The 16,409-nt window shown below is 47.0% G+C and overlaps 1 protein-coding gene across 2 annotated transcripts in view; it reads left to right on the forward strand.

Annotated features, from left to right (window-relative positions):
• Window positions 1-16,409, forward strand: part of GPR173 (G protein-coupled receptor 173) — a 31,745-nt gene extending 15,336 nt beyond the window's left edge. For both annotated transcript variants that reach the window (XM_050776961.1, XM_050776962.1), the window contains one exon: window positions 12,307-16,409. In XM_050776961.1, the coding sequence (XP_050632918.1) occupies window positions 12,404-13,525 (1,122 nt within the window). In that variant the 5' untranslated portion in view covers window positions 12,307-12,403 and the 3' untranslated portion in view covers window positions 13,526-16,409. The remainder of the gene's footprint in view (window positions 1-12,306) is intronic.

Genomic DNA, 16,409 nt, shown 5'->3' on the forward strand with positions numbered 1-16,409 from the left:
TATTTCTCATTTCCATCGGAGACCTCATCAAAATGGCCTTTACTGTCCATATTTCTGATCATGGGATTAGAAATAAAGCTAAGGAGCCTAAATCTCCTTAGGGATTACTTAAGTGGTCATGATCAGAACCACTTGGCGATTACATTTTTAACACATGAGCATCAGAACTGATCATGGCCACTTAAGTAATCCCTGAGGAAGTTTAGCCTTTCCCTATAGCACTTGTCTTCTTCTGAGGCCTCAACCAAAATCACCCTTTACCCCCTATTAATGGCATTACAGGCTTTTTCTAGCCTGCTCTTCCATATTCTTTCAACCTCTACCCATTACCCAGTTTCAAAGCCACTTCCACATTTTCAGACATTATAGTAGCAGCCCTATTCTTGGCACCAATCTTCTTAGTCCATTTTGCGCTACTATAACAGAATATTTGAGACTGGTAATTTGTGAAGAACAGAGATTTTAGGCCAGGCGTGGTGGCTCACACATGTAATCCCGGCACTTTGGTAGGCTGAGGCAGGAGGATTGCTTGAGGTCAGGAGTTCAAGACTAGCCTGGCCAACATGGTGAAACTGCATGTCTACTAAAAATATAAAAATTAGCTGGGCATCCTGGTGGCAGGTGCCTGTAGTCCCAGCTACTTGGGAGGCTGAGGCACAAAACTCACTTGTACCCAGGAGGCAGAGGTTCCAGCAAGCCTAGATCATGCCACTGCACTCCAGCCTGGGTGACAAAGCGAGACTCTGTCTCAAAAAAAAAAAAAAAAAGAGAGAGAGAGATTTTATTTTATTTCTTATCATTCTGGAGGCTGGGCTGTCCAAGATCATGTGGCTACATCTGGTGAGAGCCTTCTTGCTACATCATCCCATGGTGGAAGGCAGAAGGGCAAGAGAGCATGTGCACATGACAAAGAGAGAAGGGAAGTGGGTAGAACTCATCCTTTTATCAGGAACCCGTTTCTGTGATAAGCAACCCACTCCTGTAATAATAGCATTCATCCATTTATGAGGGAAGAGTCCTCATAACCTCATTACCTCTTAAAAGTCCCACCTGTCAACACTGTTGCATTGGGGATTAAGTTTTTAATGCATGAACTTTAGGGGACACATTCAAACCATAGCAGACCATAACTTTTAAATTCACTAATGTGAATTTGTAGTGGTCAACATCCATGCCCACTTCTGATCAAGTCATAAGTGGTTTGATTTATTCTATGGTCCTTTGATTCATTTATGGTCATTTTAATCTTGATTTGGCAAATCCACTGATGCTGAGCATAGATCTTCTACATCAAGTTATTGTGTTTCTTGGTGAAAGCTCAAACAAAGGAAATTAAGTAAATAACAATTGGTAGTTTTGACACAGATATAAACTTCTATTGTGGCCTGCCACTTTTTGATCTTGGAAAGCATGTTGTTGAAGGTAAGACACATTCCATGGAGATTGTTCAGACACAATCCGATGTTTGACCTAATGTCCTCAGTAATTAACTTGAATGTATGAAATGTAGCTGCATCATTCTACAGGTCAGCAGAGCTGACCTCAGAAACACAAGCTTTGGGGTCATCAGATAACCCTTTGGTTTCTCAGAAGCCTCAGGTGCAGTTTCTAGTGTTGAATATGGCTGGTGCTTTCACACCATACCCACCTTTCTTAAGAAATGGAACAACTGCTTATTCGTGCCTTCCTTTTCCACCTTCCTTTTATAATTCTCTTGTTCTTGTCATGGCCAGGCAGAGACTAAGGTTTTGTGCTTGAAATAGCTACATGATCTTTTCTATCTTTTGGTAGTCACCATCAACAGGAAATTGCTGGCATAAGTAGGTTGCAACAAATGGTCAAAGAGTATTTTTTTATTGGGTTAAAACTCGTTTCTCGACAAATAAGCAGAATTTGGATAATTTGTAGTTTTTGAATGTTGTGCTTCAAAGGGAGGATTCTTTTTTAAATCTAGCATCTCTATTTTCTTTCAATCAAATATGAAATTTCATGTAACAAATGCAGGTGCGGTGGCTCATGCCTGTAATCCCAGCACTTTGGGAAGCTGAGGTGGGAGGATTGCTTGAGCCCAGGAGTTTAAGACCAATCTAGGCAACGTGACAAAACCTCATCTCTACCAAAAATACAAAAATTAGCCGGGCACGGTGGCACGTGCCTGTGATCCCAGCTACTCAGGAGGCTGAGGTGGGAGGATTGCTTGAACCTGGGAGGTTGAGGCTGCAGTGAGCCATGATCACCTCACTGCACTCCAGCCTGGGTGACAGAGTGAGACCCTGTTTCCAAAATAGATAGATAAATAAATAAATGCTCACAAATGGAATGCAACAGAAAATTTTCATTTTGTGTATCTTAAAATAATGATGGCCGGGCACAGTGGCTCAAGCCTGTAATCCCAGCACTTTGGGAGGCCGAGACGGGCGGATCACAAGGTCAGGAGATCGAGACCATCTTGGCTAGCACGGTGAAACCCCGTCTCTACTAAAAAATTAAAAAAAAAAAAAAAACTAGCCAGGCGAGGTGGTGGGCGCCTGTAGTCCCAGCTACTCGGGAGGCTGAGGCAGGAGAATGGCGTAAACCCGGAGGGCGGAGTTTGCAGTGAGCTGAGATCCGGCCACTGCACTCCAGCCTGGGCAACAGAGCGAGACTCCGTCTCAAAAAAAAGAAAAAAAAAAGTGATGAAGCTTTTCCCCTTAGTGAATGCAGACATTGCTCTACTGACCCTAACAAGTCTTCTTTTGCAACACCAAGTGAACATCACCCAGGGAACCACACTTGACTTCACATCTCCTAAGTTGAAGTTTTGCTTCGAATCCATAAACTCTGTCAGTACTCTCCACTCTATTCTTTAGTGTCTTTAACATTTTTTATGTAACTTTATTCGTGTGCAAAAAAAAGCCATTTGTTGAAGCCAGTAAACATAAAATCTGTGCCTGAGCTCAGGAGTTCGAAACCAGCCTGGGCAACATGGTGAAACCCCGTCTCTACGAAAAATACAAAAAAAATTATCTGGGCATGGCAGTGTGTGCCTGTAGTCCCAGCTACTTGGGAGGCTGAGGCAGGAGAATCGCTTGAACCCTGGAGGCGGAGGTGGCAGTGAGCCGAGATTGCACTACTGCACTCCAGCCTGGGCGACAGAGCGAGGCTCAAAAAAAAAAAAAAAAAAAAAAAAATTCTGAAAAATGAGAAGCATTCACAAAGAAATGTTGCCATGTTTCTTTTACCTCACACAATTGTTATTATTATTATTACCAAATCTCTACACACTTAGGTTTAAAACAACACAGAAGAATGTACTGATCCCAATTCCTTACAGAAAGTTGAAAGGCAGTTGGGAAATGTCTTGGATTTAATTACATTCATCTGGCATAATTTACTGTGGAAATGAGACCTACAGACAAACTTACAGGTGAGGGCTCCTCAGTAAATGAATCTCAGCGTTTTCCAAACAAACTGCTGTTGTGAACAGCAGCATTTGTCCACAGATTTATGCAGTTTCCACAGTATTTCAAAATATTCGTGTATCACTTTGAATATTTCAACCTTAGTTTATGTTGGTGCTTCTTGTACTTCTCTTCAAGTTTCTACCTAGTACTGTAAACTATGCAATGTCAATATCCATAGATGCATGGGTAGAAAATGAAAACCTGGCCCGGCGCGGTGGCTCAAGCCTGTAATCCCAGCACTTTGGGAGGCCGAGGCGGGTGGATCACAAGGTCAGGAGATCGAGACCATCCTGGCTAACATGGTGAAACCCCATCTCTATTAAAAAAAAAAAAAAAAAATAGCCGGGCGTGGTGGCGGGTGCCTGTAGTCCCCGCTGCTCGGGAGGCTGAGGCAGGAGAATGGCGTGAACCCGGGAGGCTGAGCTTGCAGTGAGCCGAGATCGAACCACTGCACTCCAGCCTGGGCGATGAGCAAGACTCCGTCTCAAAACAAGAAAAAAAAAGAAAAAAAGAAAAGGAAAATGAAAACCTTTCTGATTGAACATCTAAGTTAGTGTCATCTCAATGCCCTTTGACCTGTCACCAGTGTATCTCCTAACAGCAATAATTGAAAATGGCCCCTTTCCTATTCCCTTTACCTCATTGGTCTTAAAAATAGTGTAGATAATTTCCCTGCACACTGCTAACCTGTGAGATTCTACTGGGAGGGGCGTCTTAGCTTTACTTGTTAATCATGAAACCCTGTCACTAGCTGGTTGAGCTCCAGCTAAAAATATTCTAACCCATCTCATAAAGATCCCAGTTTCTCAATTTGCCCTGCGAGATGCCTTAAAAATTCCAAATCTTTCTATTGAAGGGGTCAGCAGACCTCTGTGAGTTCTGAAAACTGATTTTTCTCTGCATTCTTAAGAAAGCAACACTCTGAAACAAAGTCATAAAGCAACTCAATTAAACTATTGTTGGGCTTCATTCATTTATTGACAAATATTTTTGTGTAAAAACAAAAGATAATAAGTATGAAATCCCACCAAGAATCAGATTTGGTTAATTTTTTAGTATCAAATACCAATCACAAGTAAATCATTAAATAAACCAAGAAATGATAAAAATGATATTGTTGTAATCTTTTTAAAAGAGTCCTGACCTTTTAGGAGTAGATACTGAGATACTTAAGGATGAAATGATATAATAGATATGCTTCAGAATACTGGGAGTGAGGGAAGTGGGTAGGGTTATAGGCAGAATGAGACTAGCTATGAGTTGGTGATTGGTGAGTCTGGGCAGTGGATCCACTGAGGTTCATTACAGTATTCTCTCTACTTTTTGTTTTGTCTTGTTTTTTGTTGGGGGTTTTTTTGTTTTGTTTTGTTTTTGTTTTTGTTTTTGTTTTTGAGACGGAGTCTTGCTCTGTCGCCCAGGCTGGAGTGCAGTGGCACGACCTCGGCTCACTGCAAGCTCCGCTTCTCAGGTTCACGCCATTCTCCTGCCTCAGCCTCCGGAGTAGCTGGGACTACAGGCACCCGCTGCCATGCCCGGCTAATTTTTTTTGTACTTTTAGTAGAGACAGGGTTTCACCATGTTAGCCAGGATGGTCTCGATCTCCTGACCTCGTGATCCGCCCACCTAGGCCTCCCAAAGTGCTAGGATTACAGGTGTGAGCCACCGCGTCCGGCCTTCTCTCTATGTTTTAGTGTTTGAAATGTGCTATAATAAAAAGTTTTTTTATAAAGAAGTAACAATCAGAAAAATAAAATAATACTATTCTCTTTAGAAACACCTAATACTATATAATAGTCCACATAGCAACAATCATACAACACTTCTATTTTTTCTCTGTTTCTTGGTGATGAGACAGCCCTCCTATTTTTGAAGAAGAAAAAAACTTGTGGAAAAATAAGAAGAAAATCAAATTAAAAGAAAAACAGGCGGGGTGCAATGGTTCATGCTTATAATCCCAAGACTTTGGGAGGCTGAGGCAGGAGGACTTCTTGAGCCCAAGAATTTAAGACTAGCCTGGGCAACATAGTAAGACTGCATCTCTACCAAAAAAAACTTAAAAAATTAGCCGGGCATAGTGGCACATCCCTGTAGTCCCAGCTACTCTGAGGCTGAGGTAGGAAGATTGCTTGAGCCTAGGAGGTTGAGGTTCATGCCACTGCACTCCAGCCTGGGTGACAGAGCGAGACCCTAAATAAATAAATAAATAAATAAATAAATAAATTTTCAAAAATGAAGACTAGGCGTGATGGCTCAGGCTTGTAATCCCAGCATCTTGCGGGGCTGAGCCCAGGAGTTTGAGGCTGCAGTGAGCTATGATTGCACCACCACACTCCAGCCTGGGTGACTGAGCGAGACTTTTGTCTTTTTTTTTTTTTTTTTTTTTTGAGACAGAGTCTCACTCTGTCACGCAGGCTGGAGTGCAGTGGCATGATCTCAGCTCACTGCAATCTCCACCTCCCAGGTTCAAGCATTTCTCCTGCCTCAGCCTCTGGAGTAGCTGGAATTACAGGCGTGCACCACCACGCCCAGCTAATTTTTGTATTTTTACTAGAGACAGGGTTTTACCATGTTGGCCAGGCTGGTCTAGAACTCCTGGCCCAAGTGATCCTCCCACCTCGGCCTCCCAAAGTGTTAGGATTACAGGCGTGAGCCACCGCGCCCGACCAACCTTGACTCTTAAAAAAAATTAAAAAAAAAAAAAAAAAAACAGAAAGGAAAACAAAAACAAACATCGTCCACATAGGTATAGTCCAAACCCCAAAACCTCACTTATGATAAACAAATAGCAAAGTAATAATCGTACTATCTGGAATGTTTCAGTGGGAAGTGATGAAAACAGTTACCACCTCCCTTTGCACATGGTTGCTCTGGAGCCATTCTTACTCTAGCCCTTTGCTGTGGTAGGAGCCTACCAGCTGGGCAGCTCTGATTGTTTGTCCACTTATAAGTGCAAGAGTTAGCTGGTCTCTGCACATGAGCAGGTTTGGCTCTAGGGATATAGCTGTTGCAGGATGTGTATATCAGTTAAGTGTATCTGTGCATGAGCAAGTTTATATGTGTACACATATTTGCCCATGTGTACTTGTCTTTGTGTGTCTGTATATGTACAATATGCAATTTTTATCCTTGTGTTTCTTTGCGTATTGCTAAAGTGTATGAGTGTGCCTCTCTGTGTGTGTGTTGGAGCTGTTATAAGTCTGTTCATGGGTGGGAGTGTATATGTGAATGAGTGTGTGTGTGTACATGTACCAGGATATACATATTTGTCTTGGTGAGCACACCTGATCTATGTGAGAGAGTTTGAATCTGTCTCTTTGTGTTAGAGCGTGTGTGTGTATACGTGAGCAGTTTTTTACTTGCCTGCTTTTTTCTCAGTGCATATATATCTGTAGGTCTCTGAGGGGAATTCTATGTACTATACCTGTGTGTGTTTGTGTGTGTGTGTTTGCATACACACACGTGGTAGGGTTCAAGTGTATGTCAGCCTGCTGGCATATGTAAGTAACTTTGAATCTGAGTGTTAATATTGTGACAGTGTTTATATATGTGACAATATCAATATACAACTTTGTGTGTATCTGTGTTGTGTCTGAATATGTGAGAGGATTTGAATAATCAGCTATATTGGGTCAATGAGTGTATATATGTCTGTGTTAATGAAAGTATATGTGGGTAAGTTTGCTTGTGTGTACCTATCTGTCAGTGTTTGAGATCTCGTTCATCCATGTATGTGTTAGGGGAGTTATAAAGGTGGTGTTGTGGACCATTGCACGTGTGTGTGTGTGTGAATGAATGGGTATCTGAGTGTGTCTGTGTATGTGAACAATTTTCAGCCGTCTCATATGCAGTGCCCTCTTCTATGTAATGGATATTTTGTAACACCCCTTTACTGTCTGGAAATGAAGTTCTCAGGTAACATAATCTCTCTGCATATGTAATTTTTTCTTTTTTGAGATGGAGTTTCACTCTTGTTGCCCAGGCTGGAGTGCAATGGCACAATCTCAGCTCACTGCAACCTCCGCCTCCCGGGTTCAAGTGATTCTCCTGCCTCAGCCTCCCGAGTAGCTGGGATTACAGGTGCATGCCACCATGCCCAGCTAATTTTGTACTTTTAGTATAGATGGAGTTTCAACATGTTGGCCAGGCTGGTCTCGAACTCCTGACCTCAGGCGATCCGCCCACCTCAGTCTCCCAAAGTGCTGGGATTACTGGTGTGAGCCACCGTGGCCGGCCCTTTGCACATGTAAATTTGAAAAGAAAATCCATATTTTATACAATATCCATTTTGTATTAACTAAAATACAAATAAGAAATAAAAGGAAAATGATTTATAAGAAAATGATTTGTATTTCAATTTGTAAATGCTTGGGCATGACACTCCCCAGGAGATTCAAGGAAGTAATTAGAGGCTCCCAATGTGTGTTTTTGTTTTTTGTTTTTTAAGACGGAGTTTTGCTCTTGTTGCCCAGGCTGGAGTGCAGTGGCGCAATCTCGGCTCACCACAACCTCTGCCTCCCAGGTTCAAGTGATTCTTCTGCCTCAGCCTCCCCAGTTGCTGGGATTACAGGCATGCGCCACCACATCCTGTTAATTTTCTATTTTTTATTTTTATTAGAGACGGAGTTTCTCCATGTTGGTCAGGCTGGTCTCAAACTCCTGGCCTCAGGTGATCCGCCCACCTCGGCCTCCCAGAGTGCTGGGATTACAGGCGTGAGCCACTGTGTCCGGCCCCCAATGTCTTATACTGGGTAAATATGGATTTAGGAGAAGGGGAAACATCAGAGGCAGGACGTGCAGGAAAATGACAGGCACAGGCCTTGGAGGTGAGATTTTCTAAAATAGTCAACAACTCTAAGGAAAGCTCATCCCAAACCAAAGTGCAGCCTCCTCTTTACTTACATGACAGCCACGTTCCTGGATAATTAGGGGTATGTTAAAATCAAGAGAAAAAAATGGTGTTTATCTGTGAAATAGACCCTAGGTTCACTTACTTAAAAGTCCAAAGTCCTAGAGGATGCGGGACATGTTGGCTGCGTGGGACTGTCCCCCATATTACTGGATGGCCAACATCCTCCCCGACTCCTAAATGTCAGAAGGACACCCTACACCCCAGCATTGTGGCCATCAAAAATGCTCCTACACAAATTTCCAAAATGTCCCCTAGAGGGCAGTAACGCCTTTGTTGAGGACGAAGCGCTGGCGCTCGAAGAGGGTACATTGCGTACCTGTGTGAACGCGGCAGAGTACAAGATGTACCTCTGCCTCCGTGTGTGTGTGTGCGTATGTGTGAGTGTGTGTGTTGCATGCGTGCGCACGCGTTCCTCATGCAAGAGCGGGTTGCTGTCTGAGGGTGTCCACAGCAGTAGACTGTTTATGGGGGGAGGAGGTGTGCAGGTGTCTGGGCTCGAGCAGGTATGCGCGTGTTCTGTGTTTGCACGCGTCTTGAGCCTCAGCTGGGCCCGGGCTGCGGCTGCCAGTCTGCGGAGGAAGACCCTCTCCTCACTTGTTTGTAACATGTCCCGAGCTTTCCCAGGGTTTTGTTTGTTTGCGGCTATTGTTTCGGGGGATGTGGGAGTTTTTGTTTTATCTTTAGCTTTTGTTTTCACTGAGACTCAGGGCTACGCAGCATTATCCACCTTCTCGGTCTTAGTGTGGCTCTCCGTGTCTCCCTCTCTATCTCCGTCTTTATTTCTGTCTCTGTCTCTTATCTGTCTCCAGCGCCCCTCTCTCATCTCTGCCCCACCCCACCCCATCTCTGTTTTTCTTTCTTTCATGGCATTAGCCCTCTCCCTGCTCTCCTTTTCTCTCTCTTGCGCTCTCTCTCTCTCTCTCTCTCTCTCTCTATTTCTCTCCCTTCTCTGTCTGGCGTGCTGGTTTCTGTGTGTGTCTCTGTCTCTTTTTTCTCACTCTCATTTTCACCCTTCTTCCCCTTTCTGTCTCTCTCTTCCTCTCTGTATGTAAGGACCCTTTCTCTGTTGCTTTCTCTGTCTCTTTCTCCCTCCTATGTCTCCATCTGTCTCTGTCACACACACCTCTCTCTCCTTCTCTCTCTCTGTATCTCTCTGGCCTCTCTCTTACATTCAGTCTCTCTCTGTCTTTATCCTTTTCCCTCTGCCTCCCCTCCAGGTAAAAGAGAGAGAGAGAGAGAGAGAGAGTGTGTGTGTGTGTGTGTGTTTACATTCACCCAGCTGTGGGCTGTTCCACAGTCTGAGGGGGCTGTCAGGCCTTGAAGGGCTGAAAGGGAGCCCACCAACCCCATTTCTGCTCAGCCCCTGCCCTAGCACTTTCTAAGGGCTAGTTTGGCCTCCTGCCATGGACTCTGAGATTTCAGGGTGCCATCAAAAAGCCTGGCTCGGGCACAGTGGCTCACGCCTGTAATCCCAACAATTTGGGAGGCCAAGGCGGGAGAATCATTTGAGGTTATGAGTTGGAGACCAGCCTGGCCAACATGACGAAACCCTGTCTCTACCAAAAATACAAAAATTAGCCAGACGTGGTGGCACGTGTGCTTGTAATTCCGGCTACTTGGGAGGCTGAGGCACGAGAATCACTTGAATCCGGGAGGCGGAAGTTGCAGTGAGCTGAGATTGTGCCACTGTACTCCAGCCTGGGCAACAGAGCAAGACTCTGTCTTAAAAAAAAAAAAAAAAAAAAAAAAAAAGGCCAGGCCCCAGGTGGCAGGCCAGGCTGGATTGACCTGGAAAACATGCAGAGGGGAGACCTTTCCTGGGAGGGAAGGAATAGGAAGACATCCACTCAAGTTGCACCCCCTAATCCCAGCCCAGTCCCAGCCCAGCCCCAACAATCATCCTGAGCTTCCCCAGTTTCTGCCCAGTTGCCTCACTGCCTTCCCCCTGGGACCTGTGCTGTTACCTAGTCACATCCCCACACTCCCAGAGCTCTCCTCTTTCCCACAGCTTTGCTGCGCTGCTCTCACTGCCAGGTGTACCCCGCAGGCTGCTCTTGTAGCGAATCCTGCCTGGATGTCTCCAGGGCGCCCTCTCTGACCCACAGTCCCAGTCCATTTAATCCCTCAATCAATTCATTTGATATATTGCCACTGAGAGCCTACCATGATGTGCTATGTAGTGTTCTTTCAGAGGAGAGTCAGTGAGTCTTTAACTCCTGCCTTTGTGGAGCTTTCATTCTGATAGGACAAGGCAGGCAATAAACCAAAATTTAAAAGTAAATTATATAGTGTGTTAGAAGAGAGAAATTCTAGGAAGCACAATAGGGAGAGTGGCATGGAGGGGGTATTATCTGACACCTGGATTGCTGCAGGGGCCTCTGAGTAGTCTTCCCTACTTCCATCTGCACCCCACATGACCCCTGCTCTTCACAACAGCAAGCGGGATTCTGTTCCATCCTAGATCATACCACATCTGGCCTCTGCTCAGAAGCCTCCCGTGACTCCCATCTCATTCAGAGGAAAAAGCCCTCGCCACAGCCTCCCCAATCTGACCTCACCACCTTTCTGACCTCACCTGCCACCACATTCCCCTGACTCACTGTGTTCCACCCACAGTGACTTCCTTGCTCTTCCTCAAACATGCCATGTAGAGTCCCACCTCAGGGCCTTTGCTCTGGCCGTTCCCCCTGCCTGAACTTCTCTTCCCCCAGATATCCACATGACTCACTCTCTCACCTCCCTTAGGTCTATGCTCAGATGACACCTCCTCCGTGAAGCCTCCCCTGTCCACCTCATCTAAAACTGCAGCATCTTCCCCACCCCTAGCACTTCCTATCTTCCTTCCCTCCTTTATGTTTATTCTTAGGAACTTATCATCATCTGACACACTATACTTCACCAGTGTCTCTTCTTTATTATCTAGAATGTCGGTTCCACAAGGGCCAGGATCTTTATCTGTGTTCAATACCTAGAACAGTGCCTGGTACACAGTAGATGCTTGATAAATATTTTTTCAGTGTATGAATGAATATGCACAAGCATACCTACATGTTTATAATCACACATACTTGCCTCCTGACCTAAAATAAAAACCAAAGTCCTCATCGTGGCCCACAGCCCTACACAATCTGGCCCCAAGGCACCTCTGCGACTTCACCTTCCACCACTGTCTCCCTTGTTCTCACCGTTCCTGCCGCACTCGTCTTCCTGCTGTTCCTCAAGCATACTAAACACATTCCCCATCATGAATAAAGAAATCTATTAAGTGAGTGGTACCAGCATTTTATGAACACATGAAAGAGAATAAAAATGAATGGGGTACACTGCATACAGGTTCAGTACTGTTTTGTGAAACTTTTGGTTGTGTGTGTGCGTGTGTGTATGTATGTGTAGTGGGTTGTGATGTAAAATGTATTTTTTTACTATGGGTGACAGTAAAAAAAAGTCTGAACACAACCTTAGCGCTTTGCAAAGGGGGAGAAGAGCTGCACCAACATCCCTGCCCCACAGATCCACCAATGGAGGAAACAGGTAACCAAAGACATCCAGAGAAACGCAGCATCCTCACCTAACAAGGAGTGGGTAGGAGCAGGAGTGGTCTAGGGGCAGGGCCTGGCACCAGCCAGGGTATAATTGGGGAGGGCTCGTAGACACACTAACCCTGCCCTTTCTGTTTCTTCCTCATCTTTCCTTTCCATCTGTTTCTCATGGTCTCCTGTCTGTCTCTCTCTCCCCTCTCTTTCTCTCTCCTCGCTCTTTCTCATCCCCTCCATTTCTGTGTCAATCTCAATCCATTTATATCGGTGGCCACTTTTCTCTTTGTTCTCTCTCTCTCTCTCTCTCTCCCACTTTGTCTCTGCACGCCTGTGTGTTTTTCTCCCTCTCTGTCTCTCTCTTGCCCTCATCTCTCTGTCTCTCTGTGTCTGTGTCTCCCCCGCTCATTCCCATTTGCAGGTGCAATGTAGCAGGACAACTCATGGAGCCCCCCCGGGCCCATCGAGTACCAGACTGGCTGACCCCGTAGGGTTGGCAGTAGCCCCTGACCCTCAGTATGGCCAACACCACCGGAGAGCCTGAGGAGGTGAGCGGCGCTCTGTCCCCGCCGTCTGCATCGGCTTATGTGAAGCTGGTACTGCTGGGACTGATTATGTGTGTGAGCCTGGCGGGCAACGCCATCTTGTCCCTGCTGGTGCTCAAGGAGCGTGCCCTGCACAAGGCTCCTTACTACTTCCTGCTGGACCTGTGCCTGGCCGATGGCATACGCTCTGCCGTCTGCTTCCCCTTTGTGCTGGCTTCTGTGCGCCACGGCTCTTCATGGACCTTCAGTGCACTCAGCTGCAAGATTGTGGCCTTTATGGCCGTGCTCTTTTGCTTCCATGCGGCCTTCATGCTGTTCTGCATCAGCGTCACCCGCTACATGGCCATCGCCCACCACCGCTTCTACGCCAAGCGCATGACACTCTGGACATGCGCAGCTGTCATCTGCATGGCCTGGACCCTGTCTGTGGCCATGGCCTTCCCACCTGTCTTTGACGTGGGCACCTACAAGTTTATTCGGGAGGAGGACCAGTGCATCTTTGAGCATCGCTACTTCAAGGCCAATGACACGCTGGGCTTCATGCTTATGTTGGCTGTGCTCATGGCAGCTACACATGCTGTCTATGGCAAGCTGCTCCTCTTCGAGTATCGTCACCGCAAGATGAAGCCAGTGCAGATGGTGCCAGCCATCAGCCAGAACTGGACATTCCATGGTCCTGGGGCCACCGGCCAGGCTGCTGCCAACTGGATCGCTGGCTTTGGCCGTGGGCCCATGCCGCCAACCCTGCTGGGTATCCGGCAAAATGGGCATGCAGCCAGCCGGCGGCTACTAGGCATGGACGAGGTCAAGGGTGAAAAGCAGCTGGGCCGCATGTTCTACGCGATCACACTGCTCTTTCTGCTCCTCTGGTCACCCTACATCGTGGCCTGCTACTGGCGAGTGTTTGTGAAAGCCTGTGCTGTGCCCCACCGCTACCTGGCTACTGCTGTTTGGATGAGCTTCGCCCAGGCTGCCGTCAACCCGATTGTCTGCTTCCTGCTCAACAAGGACCTCAAGAAGTGCCTGAGGACTCACGCCCCCTGCTGGGGCACAGGAGGTGCCCCGGCTCCCAGAGAACCCTACTGTGTCATGTGAAGCAGGCTGGTAGGCAGACAGGCAGAGAGAAGTTCATGGCCACCGTGATGGGGCCAATAGCAAGGGAGGGGTAGGGGCCCATACAGGAGTCCTCCTTTCTGAGCTCCAGCCCCAGCCCCTCGAACCACCTGTAATCTAGGCACCTTTGCCAACACCTCCCAAGGATGGAGGACTGGGCGAGGGACTGGGAAAGAGGCATATTTAGTTTTGTGGGGCCTATCTCCGCTGCCTCCTTCTCCACTTCTGCAATCTCATTCCCTCTCTCTCTCTCTCTCTGTCTCTCTCTCTCTCTCTCAGAAGTGACAATTCAGAAAAAGAAAAGAAAACTGAGAATGCAGGTTTTTCTACTAACAGCTGAGGAGACAGGCTTTCTTACTTTAATGTCTCTCCTTCTGACACTGTCCAGAAGGGAGAAATTTGTCCTGTAAAATAGACTTCCAGAGCTCTTTTGCCCCCTCTGCTCCCACGCACCCTCCCCTTCCAAGTCCTTTAGCAAGGCCTGGATGTTTAGGGAGAAAGTGGTCCAAGGCTGCTGACAAGAGGGACCAAAGGGGGTGCTGGGTTCCCAGGGAGCAGGGATGTTTAATTACTATGTCATGTGCAATGTTGTTTTAGGCCAACCCTTGCCCCAAGCCCAGTCTCCTCTCCCTCCCTACCATGTCCAGACCTTCCAAATGGTTCTTGTGCATCTGTTGGAGAAGTCAAGGGAGTAGGGAGAAGGGCCCCAAGGATGGGCCCAGGTTAGGTGAAGAGTAGGATGTGAGCTGAACTCCTCGAATTGAAGAGACCTACACTTGGTCACATTCTCTCACGCTGCCTTCAGGATCCCCAGCCCCCAACTCTTCTTCCTGAGGATGGAAATCCACTCCAGCCCCACTAGGACTGATGTGGGTGCCATACAGACAGAAGCGGCCCACCAGGGAAGTGTAGGGAGGAAGCTGAATATCCCAGAGTAGCTGGACCACAAAGACTTGGGTCAGAGCCGATTTCAACCCCAAAATTGTCTCTTGGGTTCACCCTACTCTTCTGAAAATGAAAATTTGTTTGGGGCCTTGGTAACCGATAGTGGTACAAACTCCAAGGCACTGTGGACTTGAGTCCATTCCTATCTGACCTCTTTTTGTCCCCCTCAAGCCTCAAGGGCCTCAAGCCCCTCCTTAGTAGCCCTTGGCCGACCAGGTCCTGAGCCCCAAACATCCTTTTTCCCAACGACCCTCCTTCCCCTTCCTTCCCCCACCCTTACCTACACCCAAAGTGGAGCAGACTGCAGCCAGATTCTCCAGGTGGGAGATCCAAGCCTCCCTCCCAGGGGTGGAGTCCACTCTGGGCTTACTTCGAGGCCTGTTCTGTGGATTGGTGAGCCAAGCTGGCACTCCTTGCCCTGGTCTTACCTAGGTTCTCTGTCCCCCTCTCACTTCCTGTGGGGCCGGAATCTGTATTTATCCATCCCCCTTTCCCTTCTTTATAGAAGTCCCTGTCCTAAACTCCCTCCCTACCCCAAGAGAGCCCCAGAACTGGGGAAGCCTGACCCATACAGAATGGGGAGGGCACTCTAGGCAGGAGAGACATTAATGAGCCTGGCTGCGGAGTGGCCCTGGAAAGGCAGGCCAGAATGGCTGAGAGGCCGGGAGTGGGGGAGCCTGTTCTCTCAGCGATAGTGATGGGGGTGCCTTTCCGAGGGGGTGGGGTGGGAAGACCAAGGGGGTGGGGGGTAGATAGGGTACATTCAGGAGGGTTTTCCTCCATTTCTTTTTTCTAACTGCCTGGATTCACCATTGGATTTTGTAAATGGAAAAACTGAAATGAACAATGCTATATTGGATGTTTTCTCTTTCTGACTGTGTGTGTGTGTGTGTGTGTGTGTGTGTGTGCATGTGTCCTGTCTGTGTGACCACATGTGGAGAGACATGATTGAGTGATAGTGTGTGTCTGTGTGACTTTGTGTGGGGAGGCACTCCTGAGGAAAACTTGCCCGGTGCACACACGTAAGCAAATGCCTGTATATGGGGACATATACAGCATGTGCATGCATGCACACACACAAACACACACACATACCACAGTTGAGAGGAGACAAACTAGAGTATGTGCCCATGGTAGGAAGTAGAGTGGTCAATAGATGGATCTTGGAAACTGTACATAGGTAGGTAGCAAGAGGGTAGATTCCCATCTCACAAGATGGGTCTCCCTTGGCCCAGGCCCTGAGCACTGGAGGGCTGGGGCTGCCAGAGTACTTGAGAACCTCATCTCCTCACAAAGCCTGTAGCTCCATCTCAACCTCGTCTCAGTCTCCTTTCCAAACTCAAACAAGGTGTTCCTAAAATTGGACCACCATGGAGAATGGGGACTGGGAATTGAGGATCAAATACGAGTGAAACTGATGGGATTAGGAAATGCCCCTCACAAAGTAATGGCTTCTGGAAGGACTGCTCAGTCTGGGATGGGAGCCCTTCCTAGGGGCCACTGTATGCAGCTGGGACTTTGGTCAGCTTTGACCAAATTTAGAGGGAGGGATGTCATGGGGAAAAAAAAAACCAAGCCCAGGAGTCTACCCAGCCAGCCTGCTCCCTAGACAGTGAATTACTATCTATTTATTCTCTCAGGTGCACAGAATTGAGTTGACCATACTCCTCAGTTCTTGGCACACTGTATCATCATTGGTCCATGTGAGGCCCTTTTATTTTTTTGTCTTCAGTTTTGTCCCCTTCATCACCCATTCCTGATCCCATCCTCCCCACCCGCTACATAGGCACCCACTCTCGTGTATTTAACGTATGTCCTTCCAATCCACCGTTCATGTGTTCATTTACATATATGTGTATCTGTGAAAAATGTATGGTATTGCTGTGTGTTTTAATTTACATAAACAGTATTGTACTATAAA

The sequence above is a fragment of the Macaca thibetana genome, chromosome X (genome assembly GCF_024542745.1).
Source record: "Macaca thibetana thibetana isolate TM-01 chromosome X, ASM2454274v1, whole genome shotgun sequence".
In the NCBI taxonomy this organism is placed as follows: domain Eukaryota; kingdom Metazoa; phylum Chordata; class Mammalia; order Primates; family Cercopithecidae; genus Macaca; species Macaca thibetana.